Source organism: Buteo buteo, chromosome 16 (assembly GCF_964188355.1).
Source record: "Buteo buteo chromosome 16, bButBut1.hap1.1, whole genome shotgun sequence".
Classification (NCBI taxonomy): domain Eukaryota; kingdom Metazoa; phylum Chordata; class Aves; order Accipitriformes; family Accipitridae; genus Buteo; species Buteo buteo.
Window position 1 is genome coordinate 13037234 of NC_134186.1, and position 25092 is coordinate 13062325.

The 25092-nt window shown below is 54.5% G+C and overlaps 2 protein-coding genes across 2 annotated transcripts; one reads left to right on the forward strand and one right to left on the reverse strand.

Annotated features, from left to right (window-relative positions):
- Nucleotides 1-2979: 2979 nt before the first annotated feature.
- LOC142039921 (cytosolic 5'-nucleotidase 1A-like) lies at nucleotides 2980-10747 on the reverse strand. The gene is made up of 7 exons (XM_075047052.1): nucleotides 10434-10747; nucleotides 8615-8672; nucleotides 7725-7892; nucleotides 7218-7347; nucleotides 6525-6647; nucleotides 5251-5429; nucleotides 2980-4702 (listed from the first exon to the last, which is right to left on the reverse strand). Exons 2-7 carry the CDS (start codon nucleotides 8657-8659, stop codon nucleotides 4400-4402), a joined length of 948 nt encoding a protein of 315 aa, XP_074903153.1. The 5' UTR covers nucleotides 8660-8672; nucleotides 10434-10747; the 3' UTR covers nucleotides 2980-4399.
- Nucleotides 10748-12455: 1708 nt separating this feature from the next.
- SYT8 (synaptotagmin 8) lies at nucleotides 12456-17490 on the forward strand. The gene is made up of 9 exons (XM_075048664.1): nucleotides 12456-12717; nucleotides 14681-14815; nucleotides 15126-15283; nucleotides 15428-15523; nucleotides 15749-15916; nucleotides 16133-16300; nucleotides 16496-16613; nucleotides 17033-17166; nucleotides 17257-17490. Exons 1-9 carry the CDS (start codon nucleotides 12456-12458, stop codon nucleotides 17488-17490), a joined length of 1473 nt encoding a protein of 490 aa, XP_074904765.1.
- The last annotated feature ends 7602 nt before the right edge of the window (nucleotides 17491-25092 follow it).

The following is a 25092-nucleotide window of genomic DNA, read 5'->3' on the forward strand; positions in this document are numbered from 1 at the left end:
GCTCACCTCATCGCTCGCCTTGAGCAACCCCTGCTGCGTTCCCTGGGGCCGCACGAGCCTGACTTGGGGCAGGGGGACTATCGGCTCGCCGGTGGGGTTTCCGTACACAATGCAAAGATGTGCCTCCAGCCACATGCAAGCACGCCATCCGTCTCATTTTCTTTGCCAGCACTAGATGTCATTTAATTATTTCCTTTAATTTCCAGCCGAAGCTGCCCTGAGAAGACCATCATTTATACAATCACATCTCCTCCATGTGACAAAGTACTGAAGCATTTGAGCCTGCTGGTCCTGGGAGAAGGGTGGGCTCAGAAAGGCGAAGGTCAACACCCCATGGTGACCCAAGGATTGGCTTAAAATTGCAATGTGTTTCCTTGGAGGGGGAGCAATCACCCAGCTTCCACTGGTGATTTGGTGAATCAATCCTGACCTCCTGGGGCGGTTGTTGCTGTGTGAGTATGTCCATAAGGCTCTTAATTCCTACCTATTTATCATTGCCTTTCTCCTAAGCTCCAGCTTCACTTGCTGCCGCAGCCAGCATTTTCCAATGTGCCTGCCTGGGGATAAGATCTTGAACCCACGTTTAAGCACCTTGGCACACACAGGCTGTGGCTTTGCACACCCTCTCTTTGAGCTTCTGCACACAAAATACCCTGTTAATAATTATTTGCAGCATGGGACTTGGTATGTCAGCCTCTCTGGCTGTGAACTCCTGAGTGTTTCCCAAGGAGCTCTGCCACCAGGGTGGCTTAGGGTTAAGGTTATGGTCAAAAATGTGAAGATGCTTTGCCCCATGCTCGTGGCCAAAGGCACTTGTAGGTTATGGGTGGAGGGAGGTGTGGGAGCATCCCTGGCAGACACGGCAGCTGTGCCTGGGTCCTGCAGCCTCCAGCATCCTCTCCCGCTGCAGCCAGGAGTCAATAAAGCTGAACTGCTTGGACACTGCCAATGCAGATGTCTGTTAGCAGCTAAATACCTGCCAATCTTCCCTCCCTGCAGCACCACCATTTCATAAAAATTTTTTTTCCCTCTCATAATGCTAAGTTGTTTTTTCTTTAGCATTGCAACCCTAAATTGACTGGTGCAGTGAGTGGGGGATTAAGGGCACACTCCTGGGCAAAGGTCTCCTGCAAACTCCTAGGGCTGGCTGGCTGCAACCTCTGATCCCTGGGGTCACGTGGCCCCCCCAAAAAAAAACAAGGGCTGCTTGTTCGGCACCACTGGCAGGGCTGGGCTCGGTGGAGGAGGCAGCCAGCCTGCCTGTGGCTGAGCGGAGCGGGGGCATTGCCCGCTTCCCTCCCTGCACCGGGAGGGTGTCCTGGGATTGTCCCAAGCAGTGGTGGGTCAGCACCAGGGGGGACCCTGACACCAGGCAGCTTTGGCTGGGACAGCATGGGTTGCTGGAAAGCAATGGCCAGAATCAAGTGCAGGTCCTCGGAGCTCCCTTTGCACCCATTCATTTTTTTTCCTGGAGTGGAAAGGTGTGAAACTCAGCAGTGCTCAAAGGGAGCCTGTCCCTGTGGGTGGCACGGCAGTGTGACCTGCTCTTGCCTTGCCCTGGCCTCCAAAATCTGAGATGGATACCAGAGAAGCATCCCATGACCAGCCCCAGCAGCTAAACCCCCTTTGGGCTGTATCAGCAGCAGGAGACCCCTGGGCACCAGCAACCCCTTGAAGGAGGGCAATTAAAATGCCTCAAAAAACCAAGACCTGAGGACTACCCACATTATTAATGAACTTATTACAGATGCCTCTAAGACAGAAACAACAAGTTTGCCCTTGCAGCAGGGGGTGGAAGTGGCGGTAGTCCTTGCCAGAGGGTGTTTTTGATGCTCCATCTTCAGAACAGGGCAGAAAAGGGCAGGTTTTGATGCCACATCTTTGAAGTAGGAAAATAAAGGACAGTTTTCATGCTACACGTTTAAGCCATGGCCTAAAGCAGCTGCCCTTGGCCCCATAGGATGCAACCCCACAAACCCTGAGTTTCCTTCCTTTTTTCCCATTTTGGGTATGTTTTGCCCTGTCATCCCCTATTGTGCTGACAGTGCTGGAGGAAGGCAAGTGGTGCCTTCCCCCTGCCTCAGCAGCTCGTGCCCTGCGACGGCTCATGTGCTCCTGTCCCCACCCCCCTTGACTCAGCTAATTCCCCCTCGCCTGAGGCATTGACCAAGCTCCTGCTGGCGCTGGTCCAGGCATTAGCAAAGGGGATGGGTTGGAGGGGCAGAGGATGTCCAGGTCCACCATCACTACCACCACTGGGTCCATGTCCCCACCTCTAGTGGCCACCGAAGCATCTGCCCATGCATGGTGAGCAGGGCTGGAGATGGGTGCTTGGATCCCCGCACCGAGCCTGGTGGTATCTGACCTGCATAAAAGTGTGATGAACATCTGTACCTGCTTTTGCGCATCCCGTAATTAATGTTTGCTCAGCGATCGAGGCTGAGGGGTGCTTAGTGTTATTAGCAGATGATGAGTAGCTGACCTTGTTGATGTTGGTACCTCAAAACATCTAATTTCAGCATCTGGACTGAGCAAAAGGGCCAGGAGCCAGACTGCTGGTGCCAAGACCCTGCTGGGCTTTGCGTCTTTGGAGGTGGCTTCCTACCACAGCTCCGCACATGGGCATCCCTGCCCTGCCCTGGCAGCCTCGAGTTTGGACCCACATGATGGCCACGGTGGCAGGGACAGGACCTGTGCCAGTGGCACAGTGGGGCCAGCAGCTCCTCTTGCTAGGGTGAGATGTGCAGAGCCCCCAAGCCCCAGGTAGCGAGAGCGGGCTTGGGGACAGGGATGCAACTTCTTGCATATTCAGGGGCCTAATCCAAAGCCCACAGATGGTTTCTTGTGTATTTAACCCATCTTGATGCATATGTATAAGACTGGATAAAAGAACTGAATGTCCATAAAGGAGCACTGAATTATCCCAGCCCTCCTCCCACACTGCTGAGCACAGGCATGAGGGACAAGCACTCACACGGGGATGCTCATTTATTTATTTATTGGCGGGAAAAAAATCATTGGTGAGAGCAATGCTTGTGAAGACTTTAAAAAAATTACTTTCTGATTACACTGAGATTAAAAAAACTAAGCCACTGTCATCTTTATCTCCTCTGTCCATATTCCTGCTACCACCCAGCAGGCACTGCCCCGAGCAGCCAGTTTGTATTTTTTTATGAGGCTGTTCTGGGTAGGTCCCAGGGATTGGGGTGCTGTGTCCCCAGGTGGCACAGTGGCCTCTAGTGGCAAATGCTCCCATCTAGCCCTGGGGAAAGAAACCCGCAAACGAATCTTGGGGGGCTGCTTGCTCTTCACGAGAATTAGGAGCAGAGCCCAAATTACCAGAGGAGAGGCAGCCCTGCACAGGGGGGTGGCTTGGTGCTAGGCAGGGTCCTGAGCACACCCTTGGACCCCATCTGCCCTAAGCAGCCGCACCTGGGACCCCCACCCATGGCCCTGGAGACCCATTTAAGCTCAGGTCTGGGCACACAGTCCTGCCCTGGCCCCTGTGGTGCTGGTCTGTGGTCCTGGCCCCTTGATGGGTTGTGCTGTAGGCAGCCCAGCTCCGGTGCCCTCTCCTGGTGGGACAGTGGAGCTATGTGGCAGCTCTGTCTTCTGGCTGGGCTTCGGACCTGGGTTGCAGCCTTGTCCCTGTTCCATCTCCTGCAGCTCCAGAAGCTCAGTGTCCTATAAGTCTGAGTCTCCTAAGGGCACTCTGTGAGCAGCCCGCGTGCCTAAGGAAAGGTGATTTGTGCTATAATCTCTTCTATAAGGGGGAATAGATCGGGCTTTCTTTCTTCAACCTTGTCACCCATTTCTAAAAAGTTTGTAGGTCCTTTACAGCTTTGAAATCTTTTTCCCTCTGCTGAGTTTGGCTGGAGCTGCCTGAGGGACTTGCTAGCACATCAGTCTCCTCAGGAAACCAAGCTGAGTGTGTCTGGTGAGGCAGGGTCTTGAGGGCTTCCTTTGGGCAGAGGTCCTGGGAATAAATCTTGGAGCCTGCCTGAGCACAGCCAAAGCTAGCATTTTTAGTGCTTTGTTTCATGCTTCCTTTAGCTCATGTGTGGGGCAATAGTGTAATTTATTTCTTTGCAGAAAAGTCCCCAGGTCCTACAGGGCAGGTAGGTGTTAGTCCTCAGTGTCACAGCAAAGGTGTCCTTCCTTGCTGAAGCAGTTGCATCTTTTGGCTTTATCCTAAGACCTAAAGGATCTTGTATCAGGAGCAGAAATGAGCATCAAGTCTTGCCTGGTAGTCCATGCCCTCATGCAATGCTCTCACCCCCTTTTCCTGAGGTTAGTTTGCTGCAGGTTAGGAAATCCTTCCCTTTCCACCAAAAGGTTTGCCTTCAACTGGCTCGGTCCCCTGTGCTGCTGGGAGGGAGGACTGCTGACCTGCAGCCCATCAGCAGCAAGAGGGGACCCAGGCAGAGGGTACACCCACATTTTGAGCCCCCTGGATGTTATGAAGCCCATCATCAAAGAAAATGTGGGGCTGGATCTGGGCAAGGATGGGGCCCTTTGGAGCCCCGTCCATGAAGAAAGCCTCGTCAATGGCCAGACCCCATTCTCGGAGCGTCTTGATGGCTCGGATGCCCATGTCCCGGCCGCTGCGGGCAGTCACCAAGTAGGTGCGGATTGGGGATTTTTCCTGGCTGAACTTCTTGCGCATCTTCCCAAGGTGCATGGCAAAAGCCTTCAGGGGACCCTGGAAGCACAGCAAGACACTTGGGAGCAGGTGGGAAATAGAGACATCTACTCTGCTTGTACAAGCCACTTGTTCCTCTTTCAGGGTTTCTCAGGGCTCTGCAGAGCACAGGGACACCTGTGGGGTGCAGGATTGGGCAATGCTGGGGCTGGTGCTGTGCACTAGGGTGTCTGGGAGGAAGATGAGCATTGTGGTGCTCATCCTAATCCCATAATGACCAGGAAGGTACATTCCAGTGAGCAGTGCCTATGGGTCTGAGTTCTGCAGGGATTTGCAGAGCAAGAGGTCCCAGCCTGCAAAAGGTGATGTTGGGGGTAACCGCAACCCTGGATATTTGGGAGCTGATGCTCACTTATAGGAGACAGGCCAGATCCATCTCCAGTGGGACTCCAGATCAGGCCCACACCAGGGACTGAATGGTGGATGCAAAGGGAACCTTTAAAGATTTGTGCTTTTTTGGCTACTTGTGGAAAAGCCCTAGAGGGAGAGGTGCTCATGGTAGGTGCAGAGCTTGTGGGTGCCCAGGAAAAGTGAGGTGGCTTGCTCACCTCTCCCATGGGCACGGCCTCCATCGCCCTCTCGTACTGCATTGCGCCCTCCAGCCCCTGCTCCCGGAAGACCTTGTCCGTCTCATCGGAGAAGAGCACGGCATCCCCATCGAACACCACGCGGAGTGGGGTGCTGGGGGCCTGCACCTCCTGCTGGAAGATGAGCGCTGCGGAGACCCCTGCGAGACAGAACAAGGTGAGGCTCAGAAGGGACAACCCCTCCTGGGGGCATCTCGTGCATGGCCAGCTCCTCCCTGTGTCCCGTCCCACACTGCAGTGTTGGGGTCTCCAAGTCAGGGGCTTTCTGTGGGGGTCAGCCCCTTTCTAGGGCTGTGTTATCCCCCAATGGGACTGGACAAGAAAGCGCTGCTGATCAGAGACTGATGTCTGGAGAGATAACGAGGTCTGCTAAGAGGTGATGGGTGGTTGTGTGGGCATGAGCAGCCCTCCTCCTGGTGCTCGCTCACCCTGCCAAGCCTGGCTCTAACGCCCGGTTTTAGCGCTCTGTGCTGTGAGTAATAGGGACTGGCATCTCCACTTGATTGGGGTAATTGGCTTAATTACAGGTCTCTTCCTACAAGTTGCTCCCTGCCCGCCCTCGTCCGTGGACCCAGGCCACTGGATGAGAGACGCTTGTCAGAGCAATGATGCCCTTCAAGAAGGCTCCAGGAATGTGCTGCGTAGCGAAGGAAAGCCCCGGCTGCAGATGCCTTGCTCCTGAGCTTGAAGGGCCTTGGCCAGCTGATGTGCTCATACCGGTGCAAATTAATAAGGAGGTGATTAACCCCATTAAATCTGTTGGGGAGACTGCACTCCCTCCAATCCAGGTCAAGCATGTGCTTACATCTATCACCGAGCACATAGTAACTCTGCATGTACCAAGAAAGTAAATTTCTATAGCATCCTCACAAAGCCCTGGGAATTGTCAATGCTCTCTCATTGATCCAGGGAGCAGCCATGGGCAGCATCTTTGGTTAGAAAGGCTTAAATGTCAGGCAGGGAATGACCAGCCCATGGTAGAAGTACAGCCAGAATTATGCATAAAGCACTCGGTGACTTGTGAAGGCATCTGAGAAACCCTGGTGTGTTTGCAGGCTACTCGTGGGGACAGAAGAGGAGATCGAACTGTTCAGGACTGTACTGGCAATCAATGTGCCATTCACTCCCTTGCCATTCACCTGTGAGTGCATGGGCTCTGGCACTGCCTCTTGGTACTGACCTGCTTGGGAAAAGTGTGGTGGGTTTGCGGATGTGGGATGGAGGGGAGAACTCACCTCTCCGGAGGGCATTGCAGACATCTGTCCTGTCAGCTGAGAGGAAGAGCTTGACCCCGTGGGACTTGAGGTACTGTGTGGAGTCCTCGTCGCTGACGAAGCAGAACTTGGAGATCTCCAGGCCTTTGGGTCAAGGGATGTGAGCAAAGTCTGTTATGGGGCAACATCCTCCTCGCAGCACCCCCCTTCGCTCCCTGGGTCTCAGCATGCTTTGCTGCAGAGCTCAGGGCAATTCATTGCCCAGTGCTGTGTGGGGAACCCACCTGTGTTCTTGCTGCATCTTCTTGCCCTGTTGTTCCTACAAAACTGCAGAGTGCAGTTAAATATTCCCTTCATACCACCCTTAAATGAGCCTTCCTGAAAGCCCTCTGGGATTATTTGTTTATTAAGAACTCTGTTTCTTTATTAGTTGCCTGAGGATGCCCAGGCTGTGCAAAATGCTGCCAGACCCTCTGATGCAAAGGATACAGCCAAAGGGAGCTGGGCTCTGCCAAGGAACCTGTACCCTGGGTGTGCTCCAGCATACTGGGCAAGCCGCATGGGGCTGGCAGGAATTGGGCTTGTTTCCAAAATAACCCCTTCCCCTTCTATCCCCTGGCTCTGTATTTGCCACTGATGCTCCACTGCGGTGCCTTATCTGCTTCACAGTCTCCCGGAGGAAAGCGTGCACCCCTGGGGATGGGTTCCCCTTACCGTAGTGTTTGGCGCTGTTGATGATGCGTGCACCGCTCTCCGGGCTGTTGTTGGAGAGCACCAGGATGTCAAAGAGGTCCTTCTCTGCTGGGGTGCTCTCCAGGATCTTCTCATTCACATACTGCGCTGCCTGCCAGGAGAAGAGGAGACTTTTTTGGGGGGCATGACTGCAATGGCTTTGCCAGGTGTCTTTTGCAGTTAAGGTTTGTCATTTGTGCTGCATCTGTCAGCTATGGCAAGGCTAGCATGTTATGGAGAGCCAGAGCAAGCAACCATCCTGCAAAAGCCACCGCCAAGAGGGCAGGGAGCAGGATACCCTCCAGGGGGGAGGTGGATGTGTGGGGCTGGTGAGGAGCACAGATCTCAATGCCCTGCAATGAGGCCAAGAGGCCAGGCCAGGCATATCTGCACCACGTGATGGGAGTTGAGACCTAAAGCTGGGAAAGCTGAAGTTTCGCCCCATCCTGTGAGTGTCTGCATGTGCCCCTGGCCAAGTGTGGGTCTTACCTGGATGAAGGCAAAGGCCGTGCCTGGTGGCAGGGGCTTGTCCTGGTTGGCCTGCTGGTGCCTTATGTATTCCTCCTTGCCCTTCTCCAGGTAGAGCTTGTGCTCCTCCTCCAGGTTGAAGATGGCTCTGGTGGTCACTGCAATGACCAGTGCCTTGCTGGGGTCTTTCTGCAGGACAAGGAAGTAAGAGGGGTTGGGGGACAGCAAAGCAGGAGCTTGGGGAGGGGGGGTGAGCAGGGGCACATGGGGGTCTACTGACCCGGGTGGCGGGGTTGGGTGTTGGAGGCATCACCCATGCATCACGGTTCCTGATGCCAGAGGACCTTTGGAGAAGAGGTACCAAGCCCAGTCTTCATCTTCAGGCCACCAAGGATGGGGCAGGCAGCTGTGAAACCCTAACCTGTCTGGTAAGTGCCATGTGCTCTGAGGACCACACCAGAGGGGATTGCTTCATAATTCTGCTGTCTGTGGGCACAGCACAGCTGTAGTAATCTGTTTGTGGTGAGCTGGGCACTGCTGGGTTTCTCTGCGCATACTGGTGGGTTTACTCTTCATTTATGTCTGTTCTGGGGAGTCTAATAAAGACTCTACATATGAATGGAAGCTGCTGCTTTCTCCCTGGCTGCTCCAAAATTTAAGTGTGAGCGAATGCACCTGTCCCGTCCATACAAGTGGAGGTTCAGCCCTGCAACCTCTTCCCATGTGGAAATCACACAGACCTCACTGGGACCAGTGTCCAGCAGCCCTGGGACAGGCCACTTCTGCTGAAAACTAGGCACAAGCAATTCAGGCCACCACAGCTCTGGTTTGTGGTGTGTCCTCTCCTGTGGAGGCATTTCAAAACTTGCTTTAGAAATAATAGGATGCATGTTTTGTAATGAACGTTTTACCTGTTCCACATTGGTGTTTATGACTGTGCTTTCAGGCTCTGCCATCTTCAATTTTCAGCTTCAAAGAGAAAATATACAATTAAACTGATACATTATAATATAGCCGATCTAGAGGGGGAAAGAGTGGAAAAGAGATGGGGGACATCCTGCCCACCAAGTGGAGCAGCCCAAATGAACCGGCTTCTGCTGACAACAGCTCTGCTTTTAGAAAACCTGGTCTAATAGTTCCAGTTAAATATGATGGAAAAGTGGGTTTTCAACCACAGATCACTGCTTCCCCCCAAGAGTATTTTTCTCTGGGGAGAACTGTTGAAAGCAGTCAGAGAGCTCTTTTCCCAGAAAAATAAAACTGTCTTTAAAAGCCAAAATACATCAGGTGTTATGGGTAGGCTTCTAGCGCACTTCCTTACTGCCTTTCTTGCTGCTTTTGCTTGAATGGTGAATTTGTATCCACAAATAAGCAAGCTGACTGCATGAGCAGCTCATTTGCAGCTGTAAAAGGCCTGAGTAAGAGATGTGTGGTGAGGGCTTGGGTGCAGGATGGGATCCCCCTGATGGGACTGGTCTGCCCCTCCACAGTGCTGTGAGCCAGCCAGCCCCTACACTGAAGGTCTAGGTGCAGGCTGTGCTAACCCAGGTCTGGCAGATGAAAGTCTTGGGGGGTGGGGTGTGTTACATGGTCTGCCTGTGCCTAGCAGCTGAATCATAAATCTCATTTATATTTGTGTACCCAGGTCCTGCGGTTTCTGTAACCACCATGCTATACGCTTCACTTCTATGCACCAGTCAGTGTCAGAAGTGGACCTTCAGGATACAGCCTGTGGGATGGGAACAGTTCCCATTCCCACCAAGGGGGATTCCGTGGGGGTTATTTCTACCCAGCAGCTCCTACAAGCATGCTGCGGGCTTTCTCTGGAGAGCTGAGGCACCAATGACTGCTCTACACAGATGTGCTGGGAATGGCAAGGGCATTAAAGCCTCATTTATCAGTTCATGCCCTACCTGATTACTAGGTTGGGGGGTGGTGCAAGCATAGACCAAAGTCAGCATGCAGTATAAAGGGGAAGTCGGGGTCTCCAGGGGGACCTTTCTTTTGCCCCAGTTTTCTTGTAATTAATTTTTATTATTCAGGGACTGCAAAGTGTTGCCTGGGCTGGTAGGAAATGCACTTGGCTGATGCCAGCCCTGACAGCTAGAGCCTTGCCATGGGGGGTTCAATGCTTGCATATGCACTCCCCGGCTGCCCCTGGGGTGGAAAGCCATGCTGGCAGGGCTGCTTTCCCCAGCTGCTGGGTGCCTGGAAAGCCAGGAGATGCTGAACGTCCCTCTGCTTCCTCTACCCATACCCCATGCTGGAAAGGAGTCTCTTCCCAGAGAGCGGGGCAGAGGGTGGCAACCACCAGCCCAGCTGAGCAGGGAGAAGCTTTCCTCTGACAGAATTTCAGCCAAGTACTTTTCTGCAAGTGAAAGTTAAATGAGAGGAGGCAAGGGAGCTGAGCAGCCCTTCCCGGAGGGAGAACACCACCTCTAATTTCTGCTCTATTCTTCCAAGCGCTGCAAACCAAGCCTGACTTCTCCTTTCCATCTACCTGCCTCTAATAACCGCAGTATTGTTTAGATACAGATATGCATATATGCACACGCACACATCTCCGCTGCGAGCACCCCCCCATACGCACAATGTCAGTCGCACAGGAAAGCGCTTCAGGCAGATGCTTGCTGGTCCCCGTAGCTCATCCTACAGCCGTGCAACACGGAGCAGATATTACCCCCACTGCGCACAGCCAGGATTTTGCTAGAGACCAAAGCCCAAACTCACCGTGAGCGCTGCCTCTGCTCCCCGGCGCAGCCTGTCCAGCAGCAGCATCAAAACTTTGCCCGAGATGCTGGTGTTTATATTTCCCCCTCCCCGTGCTGGCAGGAAGCAGACAGGAGCCAGGATGGGGTGCAGCTCCGCTCCCCGGCGTGCTGGGATTTGTAGGCGGCTGCGTGGGTTGGCGACGTGCCCGGGCCAGACTGCATTTCCCAGCCGGCACCGCACAGGCGGGTCACGGTCACCCGGGCCTGGCCATGGCCACGGCCACGCGCTGGGGAAGGGGCTCAACCCTGGTCCTGCTGTTTGGGCTCCCTCGGAGCTTGTGCTCAGTCGCTGCTCGCTGCCCGCAAGTGCTGCAGCGATGTCTATTTTTGTAGCCAGGGTATTTATAGCGTGCCTCCAGACCTCTCATTTCCCAGCCCTTGAATGCGTAATGGTTGTGGTTTTGACTGAAAATATAGGGGTACCTGTTCAAGAGCGGCTTGCAGCATGTCCAGGCGGATGCAGGGAGCTGGGCCAGGGAGAAAGGCTGGTGCAGAGCGTGGCAGGGTGCAGCAGGGGCTCACCACATTTGCAATTTCACTGTCATGTTTTTGGGTCCCTTTTCCCTTCTTTTCTGAAAGCTGCCTCTTACACACCACCCTGAGCAGGGGTAATTTTGGGGCTGGGATCTTGCTTTTCCAGGTGGGCTGTGCAGCACCCAGCCCTGCAAGGCTCCTGCTGCTGGGGTATTTCAACATCCCCTTTCTGCCCAAGAGTGAGATTGGGGGGGGGGGGCTGGCACAGAGGAGTGACTGCCATCCTGCAGCTTTTCCCTTGCCCAGCCAGGGCATGTCCCTGCCCCGCTGCTGGAAGATGGCCCAGAGCAGCAGCCTCCCCCAGCCTGGCTCCTGCCGAAGGAGACCAAACTCTCTTGCATTAAGGCCAAGCAGCTGTCCCCCTGACTGGCACCAGATTATTACCAGCATCACCAAATCTCCTTCTAAAGTGTGGGCTGCAGCTGGCGTCCTGTGCAGCTTGGCTTCACTAAGATGCTTGTCTCTAGCAAACAGCCTGTCAAAAAGGCTACTGATATGCTCAGCTTTCAGCATGCGTATGCAACCCCCCTTTTCCTGACTGATTTTATTGGGCATGTTCCCTTTCCCCTGTCCCCCTTATGCATTTCTCCTGTGCATTCTCCAGGACTGCCAGCTTAGAGCAAAAAGTATTTTGGCATCTATGTTTTCCCCCCCAGAGGTTTCCTGCAGCATCATTCCCGCAGCATCATTCCCACAGCATCTCCTGCTCCTGGAGATGATGCTTCTCTGAGCAGCAGGAGTTCAGGGTGCTTGTGAGTGGGGCCATGTTTCGGGTGGGCGAGGGGCAGCCCCAGTACCTCTCCTGTGGCCAGATGCTTGGTGTAGCTACGCCTCAGTGGCCATGTGAAAATCTGGCCGGACCGGTGAGCCAGGGTGGCCAGGCAGAGCTGAGACGGGTCTGGTTTCCGGGGCCTCTCCCCCCACGTCTGTGTCAGCCATCGGGCACCGGTGGTACTGCTCCCTGCTTCCGGCAACGCCCCAAATTTCCACAGTAACCGGGCACGTTTTGGGCCGACTTTGCTGAATTGGCAGCAAGAGAAGTGTGCAAGCATAAATTTAATGCGACAGGGATACCGGTGAAGTCGCTCCTGGCTGTGTGCCTGGTGCTGCTCCCGTTGGCACTGAGGGATGGAACCACCCAAGCAATATCCCCTCGCCCTGTCTGTCCTCCCTGCCGCTTCGGAGCGGAGCATCCCCCTTCATCCCCATTGCCGCACGCACATCCTGGGCCCTCGCGTGGTGCAATAAAGCACCGTATGCCCCTCTGGGCCAACAAGATGGGCTCCCCAAGTGCAGGGCTTACCAGGGATGGATGCAGCCACGCACCCGTCCCCTTGCAAGCACCTGTCCCCTTGCACTAAGTGCCTGCAGCCACGCTGTCCGGCCCAGCATTGCTGCAGGGATAACTTGGAGAAGTGAATTTGCAGGGGCACAGAGCCAGGCAGTGATGCCCGCCGGCTTCTCGCAGGCAGGAGGGCAGGTTTTGCTTCCTGGTCTGGCAGGGAGTTCCCCGCTGGCTTTTCACCTGCACGAGCGCCGCTTGGGTCAGTGGCGAGGTGGGGCCGACGGAGCTGCTGGGGCCGCCTGGTTCCTGGGCTGGCAAAGCAGACTTTCCTGTTTCGGCCGTGCCGTGCAGCCACCATCCCTGCTGCACCCTCAGCTCGGCGTCCAGCAGGGTCCTGTCTCGCCCCGCAGCGTGCCCCTGCCACGTGCCGCAGCTGGGCCCGGAGCCCGCGCAGCAGGGAAGAGAGACTGAGGCTGGGAAGGAGGCGCGTCGGTAAGTTTGGTTTCGGGAGCCTGGTCAGCACAGGGTGGAAGCGAGAAGCAGGGCTCGCCCAGCCCCTTTTCCAGGAGCAGGGATGCTGGATGCTCCCTGCAAAGCCCACCAAGGCTGTGCTGCCTCTCCCAGACTGCAGCAGGGCTGTTCCCCTCGTCCCCAAAACAGTGACTCGGATCACCTCATGGGGCTGGGGTGAGCTTTTATTTTAAACCAGGGCCAATGTCAGACCAACGTGACACAGCCTGTGGGGGTCTGGCAGGGAAAAAGCGCTGACGCACCTAATTTTGTGCTGGGTGGGTGCCTGCTTGCCTGCGCTGTCGTGTCCACCCACCGCCACAGCCCGAAGCCGCAGTCTGGCACCTCCTAAATATCACAGGCATGTCACCAGACACTGATTTCTGTGTGTGGGGACAGGAGAAACTGATAGGATAGGATAAAGGATAATGGCTTTAAATTGAAAGAGTAGATTTAGATTAGATGTAAGGAAGGAGTTCTTTTCTGTGAGGGTGGTGAGGCACTGGAACAGGTTGCCCAGAGAGGCTGTGGATGCCCCATCCCTGGCAACATTCAAGGCCAGGCTGGATGGGGCTTTGAGCAACCTGGTCTAGTGGAAGGTGTCCCTGCCCACGGCAGGGGGGTTGGAACGAGATGATCTTTAGGGACCCTTCCAATCCAAACCATTCTGTGATTCTATGATCATTAAAGCTGCTGGTGGTGAGGCTGCCAGCAGAGATCGTGTGTCCAATGGTGCAGACATCCCAGGTGGCCCTGGTCACTTAACCTGCACCTCATTGCGCCAGCAATGATGCTGCAGGGATGACAACAATTCCCACATCCCTCCAGCCCTATGCCCGCGTGCAGCAAAGCCCACTGTTGGAAAAATTAAAGGCTTTTGCTGGCTTTGCAGGCGCAGTGGAGGGAAGCGCAGAGGTGGTTTCTCCCCAGGAGGATCCCCGAGCAAGGAACCATGGCCCTGCGGGGTGGGCAGAGTGCAGGCAGAGCAAGGCGGTGTTGGCTGCTTGAGCAGGGACCTGCTCGGACAAGGGGCAGGCGGCTGGGGCAGCCAAGGCAAACAGGCACATACCTGCCAGCCTCGGTCACGGCACGGGGACCAGGTGCCACCAGTGCCGTGATGGCTGCAGACCCGCTCGCTGCACAGCTCCCAGCTCCTGCTGCCGCTCCTCACCTGAAAAGAGGCAAGAAGGAAGTTTTGGCTACAAGGAAGCAGTCGTGCTAGAATAAGAGCCTTGCTATGGGGAGGGCAGTAGTGAAAAACCATTCTGCTTTAAATTTGAAGCCTTCCCTTAAGCTGCGTCAGCATTGCCATGTGCACCGGTTGGGCTTACGGAAATTTTCTGAGCCTGTGTGACCCCAGCCTGGTGGCACCACTGCCACCTGCAACACAGGCACCAGCCCCACTGCAAGCCCAGGAGCAAACCCTCCTGCTCTTCAGCCCTGTGAGAAGGGGGAAAATAGCCAAAAAAGGGTGTTAGCTAACAGCGGGGCTTGCCTGGGGCTGAGCAAACCCTTCAGCTCATGCTGCCTGGCCAGGCAGGAGCCAGCATAAAACAGCTCTTGGGTTTTTTTTTCCCCTACAGCCAGGTGATTCCTTTTCTCACAAACAAAGGAAAACTCCCTAATCCACACCCCACTCCCTCCCCATTCCGAAGGCAGGCTTGCTAGGATATAAATAAGAAGGCTGTAGGCTACTCCCTGAGTCGGCTGCCCACAGCTCCTCCTGCTCCATTTCACACGTCCTTGCCAAAGTGGCCAAGCCCCAAATGCCTGGTTCTACGTTTTAATTGTTTGCTCTCATTAGAGCCCTGGGCCACCGGCAGCACACGCTACTGGAGAGGAAATCCCCACCCTGTTAATTTTGCTTGTATTGCCAGGTCAGCCCAGCTTAGCTGTGGCAGTGGCAGCCAGGAAAGGCATGGTGATGGCCTCCCCGCTCACCAGTAGCCCCGTGACCATCCCCACCACAGCTCCGCCAGGCTTCCTGGGTGGCTGGCTGAACCGGATCCCATGTGAGTACAGCGGTGCTTGCCCTGCTCTCTCAGGCAGCGTTATCTGGCGGGGTTCCTGGAATCTGAGGCTGTGTAACCACTTCTCCTTCCCTCTAAAATCCCTTTTTCCAGTGGGGTCCATCAGGGTGGGGATGCTGCAGAGTGTACCGTGCTGCTTGAGGAGCGCAGGGCATCCTTGCTGCCCATAAGGGCAATTTGAAAGTACAACTCCTTAATGCTGAAGCACCAGGAAGGGGTTTAAATGCACTCTATATGTTTTTGCTTGGTTTTAACTCTTCTGTTCATCTCTGCTCCCCGAACATCGCACCAGTACCCAGATGGGCACTCATCGCTGTGGTTGTGGCAGTTGGAGTTCTTCTCCTCCTCTTCCTCATCTGCATTGTCAGGTGCTGCTGTGGCAAGAAGAAACCCAAGAAGAAGGAGAGAGTCAGCATGACTGCAGTCAGCAGCTCCACCACAACCAGCCTCGTGCGTCTTGCTTTCCTCTCTCCCCCACCTCCCTCCTCTCAGAAGTTTGCTGCCGTGCTGCCTGGTCCTGGGGGTGGTGGGAGCACGGCATGGCTGGCGATGTGGTGGAGCATGTCCTGAGGGTAGTGCTACTCTCTGCCACAGGTCCAGCCCGAGATGGAGGACCTGGAGCAGGGCACAGAGCAGACGGGGCGAGGGAAGCTGCAGTACTCCCTAGAGTACAACTTCCGTGCGCAGGAGGTGGGGATGCTCGCGGCCGCGTCCCAGCAGGGAAAAGGCTTTGCTCTTGCATGGTCCCTCTTTGCTACCCACTGAGGTGGACCATACCCTCTTGGACCTCTCCACCTGCCTGCAGCCTGCCGGCTCTCGTGCCCGCATGGCATGGAGGCATCCTCCCTGCTGCACTCGCTTCTCACTGACCCCGTCCTCCTCCACCTGGTGACCTTGTGCATCACTCCTTTTAAGCTGAAAGTCGGAGTGAAGCAGGCAGCCGAGCTGAAGGCCATGGACAGCGGAGGCACATCTGATCCATATGTGATCGTCTACCTAACGTCTGATACAAAGAAGAGGTACGAGACCAAGGTTTACCGCAAGACCCTGAACCCAGTCTTCAATGAGAGCTTCACTTTCCAGGTAGGAACTATATCTGATGACGGTTTTTTGGTCCCATCAGGAGTATTGCATGGGCCCTGTTCCCTGGGAAAAGGCATCTCCAGGAAGGGAGATGCTTTTGCAACCAGGATGGGGCAGCATCAGAGAGAAACACTTGTTGTCGCATCCGCCGCCCCATCCCGTGGGGCAGGGCTGCCACCGAGGAGTGAGCCCAGGCTTTCGGGTCCTCCCCTGCAGGTACCCCAGGCGGAGGTGCCTGAGTCCACGCTCGTGATGCAGATCTACGACTTCAACCGCTTTGCCAAGCATGACATCATTGGCGAGGTCCGGCTGCCCCTGGCCAGTGTCAGCCTGCAGCATGTCATTGAGCAGTGGAGCGACCTGGCAGCGGCCGGTAAAGTGGAGGTTGGTCTTGGAGAGTGGGAAACTCTGCCGGGAGGGATGTGCCGTTGCTTCGCTTGCCACCACCCTAAGAAGCAGGCCCTTAGGGCCAAGCATGAGGGTGGGGGAGACCCAGGAAACCTGGGGCCAGCTTGGTGCTCCAGCCCCAGGTGAGCCGGCTCCTCTGCCCAGTGCTTATCGCTGGCATCTCTCCATCAGGAAGAGCAGCTGGGTGAGATCTGCTTCTCGCTGCGCTACGTCCCCAGCACTGGCAAGCTGACTGTGGTCATCCTGGAAGCCAAGAAACTGAAGCGGATGAACTCCCATGGGCTCTCAGGTCAGCAGGGGCTGCCTGTGCTCAGATCCCCCTACTCCTGCCCAGGCCTTAATGATGCCACCAAGAGCTGCAAAGCGTTGAAAGCTCTTGGTGCTGAGACCTGCTTCCTGCTGCCACCACCATACCCAGCCCTCGGCTGGCTCTCAGCTTTCCCCAGCACAGATACTTCAGCTTTGGGCAGAGCTGGAGGTATCTACCAGGAGATGTCATGGCTGGATGGTTTGGGGAGCTTGTGGCAGGAGGCAGGAGGTGGTGAGCTCTGAGGTGGCTGGCAAAGGGAAGAGGGGTGGATGCTCCCACGAGGAGTAACGAGTGGGATGCTGTGCTCTGCTTGAGAATGGCTCAGGGAAGCTGTTTTGTGGTTGAGCTCCTCAGTCAAAAATTGTCACTTGTGCCAGCTGTATCCTCTCTCTCCTCAGATCCTTTTGTCAAGGTGCATCTCATCCTGAACAGGAAGAAATGGAAGAAGAAAATGACAAGTGTGAAGAAAAACACCTTAACACCTTACTTCAATGAGGTGTTTGTTTTTGAGGTGCCTTTCAATCAGATCAAGGTGGGTTCCCCTGCAGCACCCAGGGTTGAGCAGGTCCCTGCTGCGGTGAGTCCCTCCCACTGACCCTCTTTTTTTTGTTCCCCCTTCCAGAACGTGGACGTGGTCATCTCCATCTGGGATCACGACAGAGTGACCAAGAATGAGCCCATCGGCAAACTCTTCCTTGGCTGCCGAGCCTCGGGCAACCAGCTGCGGCACTGGTCCGACATGCTGTCCAACCCACGCCGGCCCCTCACCCAGTGGCACAGCCTGCAGCCCCCAGATGTGGTCGACAAAGCCCTGGGGCTAAAGTCCCACCTCAAGTTGCCCCTGCCCCCCAGATAGCGGGGAGTCTCCTCCTCCACCCAGGGGGAAGGATGGAGGGCTTGTGGAGGGGTGAGGGGTTTCTTCTCAGCAACATCTAGACATGTTGGTCCCTGCTCAGTGTCAGCAGAGGGGAATGGGAGCGCTTTTTGGCTAAGAGATGATCTGGCTGCTGGTGCAGCTCATGCCCTGTGTAATGCCCAGAGCGGGGCAGCTCGGCACCCCAGGGCAAGGCTGGATGTGGAGAATACTAGAGGGGGTGGCATGGGCACAGGAGCCGGCTCATCCCAGCTGCTCGCAGGCTGGGGGGACAAATACACAGAGCTTCAAGCTCATGCAAAAACACCGAGTCCATTGATATTTTTAAAGCAGAGGATTAATGTGCCAGGAGCCTGGGGTGGGCAGTTTCTTTAGCTGTGAATAACTCCACAAGAGGCAAGTTCTTGGGAAGGCTTTATGTGTCCTGTGAAGGCTTTTAAACAAGACCAAGATCTTGAAGCACGCTAAGAGGCTTGAGAAGAGAGAAGGAGGACAGGCTGACGAGGAAGGTGTTGGAGATACAGGACTAGCTCTTTAGTGCCTCTGTGATAAGCATGCTCTGTGTCCTGGCTAGAGGCTAAATGAGACAGCAAAATCAGCCACTGGTTGTCCACATGGCTTTACTCTTAGCCTATTCCCAGCTCGTGCTGACTCGTGCACGCCCACTCAGGTTATGGGACTCACCAGTGACCATCCCTGTGGACCATGCAGATGAGGATGCACAGTGTCAGCTCCATCCACCCTGCATGGTCCTAGTGCAGCAAGATTTGCACCACCAGCACCTAGAGGTGCTGCCAAGGTGGAGGGGCTGTGGGTCTTGCTTTCATATCATGATCATACTACCCTGTTGAAGGCTGGGTTGCAGCCTTCATGTCACTTCTGGGCAGGTTTCATGTAATCTGGGAGGTTTTTGTGGCTAGATGTCCTGCCCTGCCCTGCTTCATGGGGCCTTGGGGTGGGGGCTATGTAAGTAAAGATTACTTCTAGAAGGATGAGGGCATTGGAGAGCTGCTACCATCCCTACCCAACCTTGAGTACTCTGCACTTTGTGGTGGCTTGAGAACAGCTCCTCTGAACCATCTGCAGGAGGAAGCTCACTGCATTGGGCTGGAGGAGGGACTCGCCCTTGCTCCAAAATACTTCTGCTAAAAAGCAGCCATAGCACACAGAAGATCTGGGCGCATATGATGGAATTTCAGCCCAAAAGACAGAAGTAATTTGCACCGTGGGGAGCTGCGGGCACAATGCTAATCGCTATCGCCTGGGCTCTGGCGGGGGAGGGAGCCTGGCGCATTAATGAAGAGCCATTAATATTGAAAAGCAGTTAATCTGCAATTACCCGGAGCTCCGTGGAGCGACCATCTGAGAGTTAAACAAACACAGTGAAGCTGAGGAAGATTGTGAAAACTCTCGATAGAGATTAATGACCTGAGCTTAACCATAAAAAGCTACTGCATCTGCTTCTTGATAAATATTCTCCAGGCTTCACCATGGTCGTGAGAAGGGAAGAAATGACAGGGTGGTTTTGAGATAGCTGTAACAAGTGGAGTGTGGCTTCTGCTGGGGAAACAGCATCTGCTGGCAGCCGCTAATGAGATGGAGGAGGAAATCAGTCACCTGAGAAAGACTTGTAAAGGGATGCTTTAAAGCCTCAACCTTCAGTCTCAGCCTTAAATCAGGCTGGAACGGACTGTGCAGAAGGGAACATCTCTGAATTGGGTTTGGGGTCCCAAATCCATCACCAGGTTGGTTTTTGGTGATGTTCTGTGGTGATTTAGGGTCATGCAGGACCCAGAAGAGCTTTTGGAGGTGTTGGGAACAGGCATTTCTTATTTGTGCGTGTGTGTGTGTGTGCTTTTTCCAGCCCTCCTTTTTGAAGTCAAGGCCTTGAGGTTCACCCCATAATTTATGGGGCCGGGCATAAAAGCACATACATATTAGTCCCAAAAAGGACACGCTTGGAGAAGGTGCAGGGACATCCCTTCCTTGAGAAACATTACCCCCAATACCAGTGCCTGCCGCTCCTCTCTCCAGCTTTGGCCCCACTCAGAGCCTGAATCGCTGGCGCAGTCCTGGGTGAGCAAAGCTGGCGAGGGAAGCCCATGGTGCTTTTAGGGGGATAGCCAGGGAACCTGGGAGCAAGTGCTCAGCTGGGCTGGCTCTGGGCAGCCTGGGGTGAGCCTCGGTGCAGTAATACTCAGCAAACTGATTTGTTTGCTCAAAAGGGAAAGGTGAGTGGGCGGGGATGATCTCCACCCAGCTCCAGTTTTTAATGTACTGCAAGGCTGCTTTCTTCCTCCACCATTGCTTTTCCTTCTCAGTCTGCTTTTGCTCTTACAAGGAGGCTTTGAGCGCTCTCCTCCTCTGGCAGGATCCTCTTAGTATCTGCTGGCAGCTGTTTGAAGCAGGGCTGGTGGAGCCGGGCTTCGTTTTGTGGCTTATTTGACCCAAAGTGAGCACGGCCTGCTTGGGAGCCTGTTCACAGGAAGGCGGACAGCCCTGTCTCGCATGCAAGCATCTCCTTTTCACCTCCCTGCGGCCTTGGCAAGGCTAGCTGTCCCTCATCCACCAAGGCCAAATGTCTGAGCATCTTCTGCCTGCCCAGTGCTCCTCGTGTACTTAGGAGGGCCTAGAGCAGGAGGATTCCCCAGTGGAAGATGCAACAGAAGAGAAGTTAAAGGAGGGGGGAAACCAACTCCTCCTCAGCTTGTGTCTGTGCTGGATTCCCACGTCTGCATCTAGAGGGCAGGGCAGGTACGTGCTCTGAGCTGGCTCTCTGTATCTTCTGGGCTGTGGCCCCCGTTAGAGCCTCACCAGCCAAGATTTCTTCTTCTGGAGGTGAGGCATGTATGCGAGAGGGGAAAAAAAGCTGTGATGCTGTGGTACAAGCCCCTTCCCATTGCCGCAGAGCCGTGCGGCAATGCTGGGCTGTCCAGATGGCTTTTTCTAGGAGGCAGGAGCCAGCCCTTGCCTGATCCTGCACCACAGGGGCAAAGGGGGTTTTGCTGGTGGGTTAAGAGGGGACAAAAGCAAGTATCCAAAGTCAGTCTGCACTGCGTAAGGTGCCCGGGTGGTGGGTGGGGGGGTTTGTTTCTCTGCTTCACCCAAGGGACAGTCCCCCTGCATTTAATTAGCAGCTTTGCACATTGGTGGCAAGGTGAAAAGCAGAACTTGGGCCAGGCAGAAGTCTGTTAAAGGAGACAGGAAGTACTGAAAATTGAGGTGTTTGCTATTCAGATTTATAAGCTCAATTATTTACATCCAGATCCAAGATTTCTGGCCTCCAGAAGTCCCTCCCAAAGCAAATTACTCCCTTGTTTAGTGATTTTTATGATATTTGTCCCTGCACTTCAGGAAATGAAATGGGAGAGCTGCACCAGGAGAAGGCTGAGCCTTATACGTGCTTGTCACCAGTCGTCTGCCATGAGATAAAAATGATTATGGGCTGTCATCGTTCAGCCTGAGTATGGGCTGGCTGTCCTCCAGCCACAGATTTTTTGGCTAGTCTCACAGTTTTTGAGAGCTGGAGAGTATCTAAGCTCTTCTCACCAGGAGCAAGCGTGCCCGTTTTATAAATATTCGTTAGCTAGCATCATTATGTCTTGCAATTTTATGGGCAAAACGTGTACTTTGCCATGCATGGGTCTCTTTTAAAAGCTCCAGCTCCTGGATTTGTGGGGTCTTATGCAGGTTTGCAGCTTTTTCTTTTAAAGCACATTTTTATCCTTTGTGTTTGCGGGGAGCGGGGCAGAAATATATGAGGGTGCCTCCCAGCTCAAAACCGAGAGGATGGTTGGCTTTTGATTGAGGCTCTGGCAAAGTAGCAGGGGTCCCGGCAGCTGCCCGGACCTGCTGCAAGCCCGGGCTTTGCCGTGGAAGGCTGGCAGCGGGTGATGGCGGAGGGAGGCCCTGTGCAAGGGTTGCTGGCCACCGCTGAGGTCTGCAAGGTGGGTGGGAGGAAAGCCGGTACCCCTCGGCAGGAGCAGAGGAAGGGAGGTGAGGCGGTGAGCCTCCCCAGCTGGAGCCCTGCTGTGTGCTACTCACCCTCAGGGGGCCTGGCAGCCCCGAAACTACTTCTCCCAGGCTGCCTGGCATGCTGCCCTGCTGCTGGCTCTCCAGGGAGGGCTGCTTGGGGGAGATGGGAGGGTAGCCTCTGGCCCCTCCGGCACCCACCGGCCCTGGCATCCTGCCCTCGCCTACAGTAAAGCACTGTGGCGGCGGGGGGAAAATTTGCCAAAGGGTCCTGCGTGACGTGGGGCAGGAGGGATGGCTGCTGTTGGCCAAGTGGCCTCTGGGAAACTCCAGTGGGAAAGGGGGGTGCTGGGAGAGCCCACCCGCCAGGTGCCGGTGGGAAAGGGGTGGAGGAGAGAGGTCATGCCTGGGTGCTGGGGTCTCCGGGGGGGGCACACGGGAGGGAGAGGACAGGGGCTTTGTGTTGAAGCTGGGAGCAGGGGAGAGGAGAGCAGGAGGGGGGCGGTGGGATGGTGTGCTGCTGCCTTTCAGGGTAATTGCTTCCTTCTCTGCCCTGACCAAGTCTGCTGTGGATGTGACTTTCGGTTCCTCAGATAGAGGCAAGGAGCCCTGCCCTTATCCTTACTCCTTTCCCTATCCCATTTTTCCTACCCTTTTCTCCCTTTTTCCTGCCACCTTCCCCTGCCCTGACTGCTGCTGGGGCTCTTACATCTTCCTGCCCCAGACGGGGCTTGTTTTGCTTCTGAATCAATCTGGTGACACGGAGGTATTTTTAGGACCACTTTACATCCCAGTGTACCTTCTACTTCCATGGCAGGAATGGAGGAGGGTTTCTCTCATGGGGGTAGCAGTCTCCTGCCCCAAACAGCCCAGTGCAAGGAACAGGACTGATAACGGGTACATGGAGATGCTCCCCAATGGCTCCTTCCATTTGAAATTTGTGGGCAGACCTAAAAAACCTAAACCTCCCATTTCTCCATATTTCAGGTCTCGGCAGGAAGAAGCCAGGGGAGAAGCAGCACAAGAACTTCATAGCTTTCATGTTGCTGGCCAAAAAATGCCCCCCCAAGATGATCGGCATTATGGGTGAGTGGGTACCCATCAGTGATGACTTGTTGCATGTCAACAAGATGGGAATTTCTCAGCCAGCCTTGCTAACTTCACATAGAGGTGATGAAACCCCTGCGGGCACTTATTGCAGTTCCATTTGAGCAGAAACAAGCACAAAGTCAATTAGGAATAGGAGTTCAGCTGGGCTGAAATGAGGCCTTGACCTGCAAACAGCCTGACCCCTATCTTACTTTAAGTCCTGTGAGCAGTGTCAGGAATGATGGTAGGTTTGCAAACAAGTGTTTCATCACCCTGCTCATAAACATGGACATTGCAGATGTTGCTGTCTGAGCCACTTATCTAGGGGCAACAAGCCCTCTGTGGGAAATGGGCACTTTGAGTCGTTGCTTAGGACAAGAAAAATTGCACCCTTGGAAGAGCCAGTGAAGAGCCCATTGCCTGTGCAGGAGGTGGCTGGTTCAGGTGGAGACTTCTGCCCAGTTAGCATCTGGGTTTGCCCTGGATGGAGAGCATTTTCCTCTTAACTTGCATAAAAGTCAAAGCAGTTTAGACATAGGGGCCTGAATTTTGGCACGAAGGTTGTCACTTAAGACAGCCCAATTAAAACACTTGGCCTTGGTGTTAGAAAAAGCTGGTGGAGAATATCACTCTGGATCTGACAGAAGACATGTTCACATCTGCAAAGGCCTCCTCTGAAGGTCTCTCTGCTTTGGTTGCACTCAACCCACACCATCCCTGACTTGTGTGCATGTGCTAAACTCAGGTCTGGCTCCACAGGGGAAAATTCATGTCTCAGATACCGCCCGAATTAAGCAGCATCAGGGATGTTCTTGAAAGATGCTTGGTGGGGTTGGGTGTTGAGTTTTCCTGGCTTAGCCCTCTCCTAGTCTGAGCTCATGTCCTCCCTTCCCAGGCCTGATTGCGAAGCACCTCCAGAAGACCTTCCAAAGGCCCATCTCCTTGGAGCTGTCTTCTCCCATGGCGCTCTCTGTGTTGTGCAGGTGGGTGAGGCTGCCAAGGGTCTTTGCAGCTGCCAGCTTTTTTATAAAATGTGGTTCTAGGTGCACAGCACTTGCAAAAAGCCAGTAAGCTTGAAACGGGTAACTTCTGCAGAATCATTGCCTACGTGGCCACTGGTTTGTAGGGCAGTTGCTGACCTTGGGGAGAGAAGAGCTTTGTGATTTATCACTCTCTTTCTTGGGCTCTATGGACACTTTTTTTTTTCCTACTAACACAATATTGTCGCTGCTGCTTTGTTTTGGCACAGAAAGCCTGAAAGACCTTTTGAGAGCAGAGACATGTTGCAGCCATACTCATTTGAGCACACAGAGGTCTCAGCCTGTTCTCCAGACATGTTCTGGGTCACGTCCTAGTCTTTAGCAGGCTTTGAGGATGTGCAGACACACAGAGGATTGTGATCAGGTGTCAGGTCACTGCAGTAATACCGTCCAGGGGCAGGCTTGGTGGAAATGCCAGAGGCATCACCTCCTGGACACATCAGCTGCTGAAGGTCTGGGCACGGACCAGTGTTGGGCAGAGATGTTGGCTTTCCAGAGGGCCTGCCAGCTCAGGCTGAGGCTGCAGAGAAAGGGCCACACTGTGGTAGGGTCCAAGGCACCTTCTGGTCCAAGTGTCCTGGGTGGATATGGGAAAAGCTCCTGCGAGGTGTGAGGTGTGTGCCTGTGGCTGAGCTGGGAACCAAGTGATCCTAACCCTGGCTATGAACACAGCCTCTCTGTCACTACAGACTGAAGCCCCCGGGTGCTACTGTGGTCAGAAGGGTCTTCATCTAGAGGGGTTTTCTGTTATTTGCCCTCTCCCTGCAGCTGCTTTTCACCCCTTCGTGAAACAGTTTGAAACGCTGTCCTTCCTCCTGGCTCCAGCTTGCAATGAGTTGCAAACCCCTCCAGCAGCCCACACCAAAGAGTATCCTTCTGGAGTGGAAGGAATCATTAAAATGCCTTGTTTCTCTTCAAGGCCAGTGTTTATATCGAAAACACCTGCGTGTGGGTACTTGTGCATGTCCATATGAAGTTGTTCTGTTCCTACAGACTCTTTTCCAAACTTGGTGATGAGTAAAAGTGAAGCGTGTGAAAAGAAGGGTGGGAATGTGGTGTCTGTAGCCCTGCAACCTGGCAGGACGCACTGGTCACTCTGCTTAGTGCCATCAGCAGGAGGGGATGACTGCTCCAGCAAGCCAGCACCCCAGGACTGGCAGAGCAGTCTGCAGGTCCAGGTGAGCCTTTATGGTGTGCTCGTGCCTGTCCCAGGAGAACAGGATGGCTGGATATTTGGGCTGGTTATGTGCAAGGTCTTCAGGGCCTCTGGTGTCTCCTAGTGCTGCTGTGGGCAAAGCCAGCTGCCAGCTCATGTCTCCTTGCTCATGCAGCTGGAGAGCCACGTTTCTGTAGTCTCACCAGCCCTTTCCTTTTTCTCGCAGATGGAAGAGGCTGAGAGCAGAGGGGCAGCCCACAGCACTGGTGCAGGCATACCTTTCTTGTGCCCAAGGATCCAGTCCCACCCCTGGTCTTCCCCTGCCTT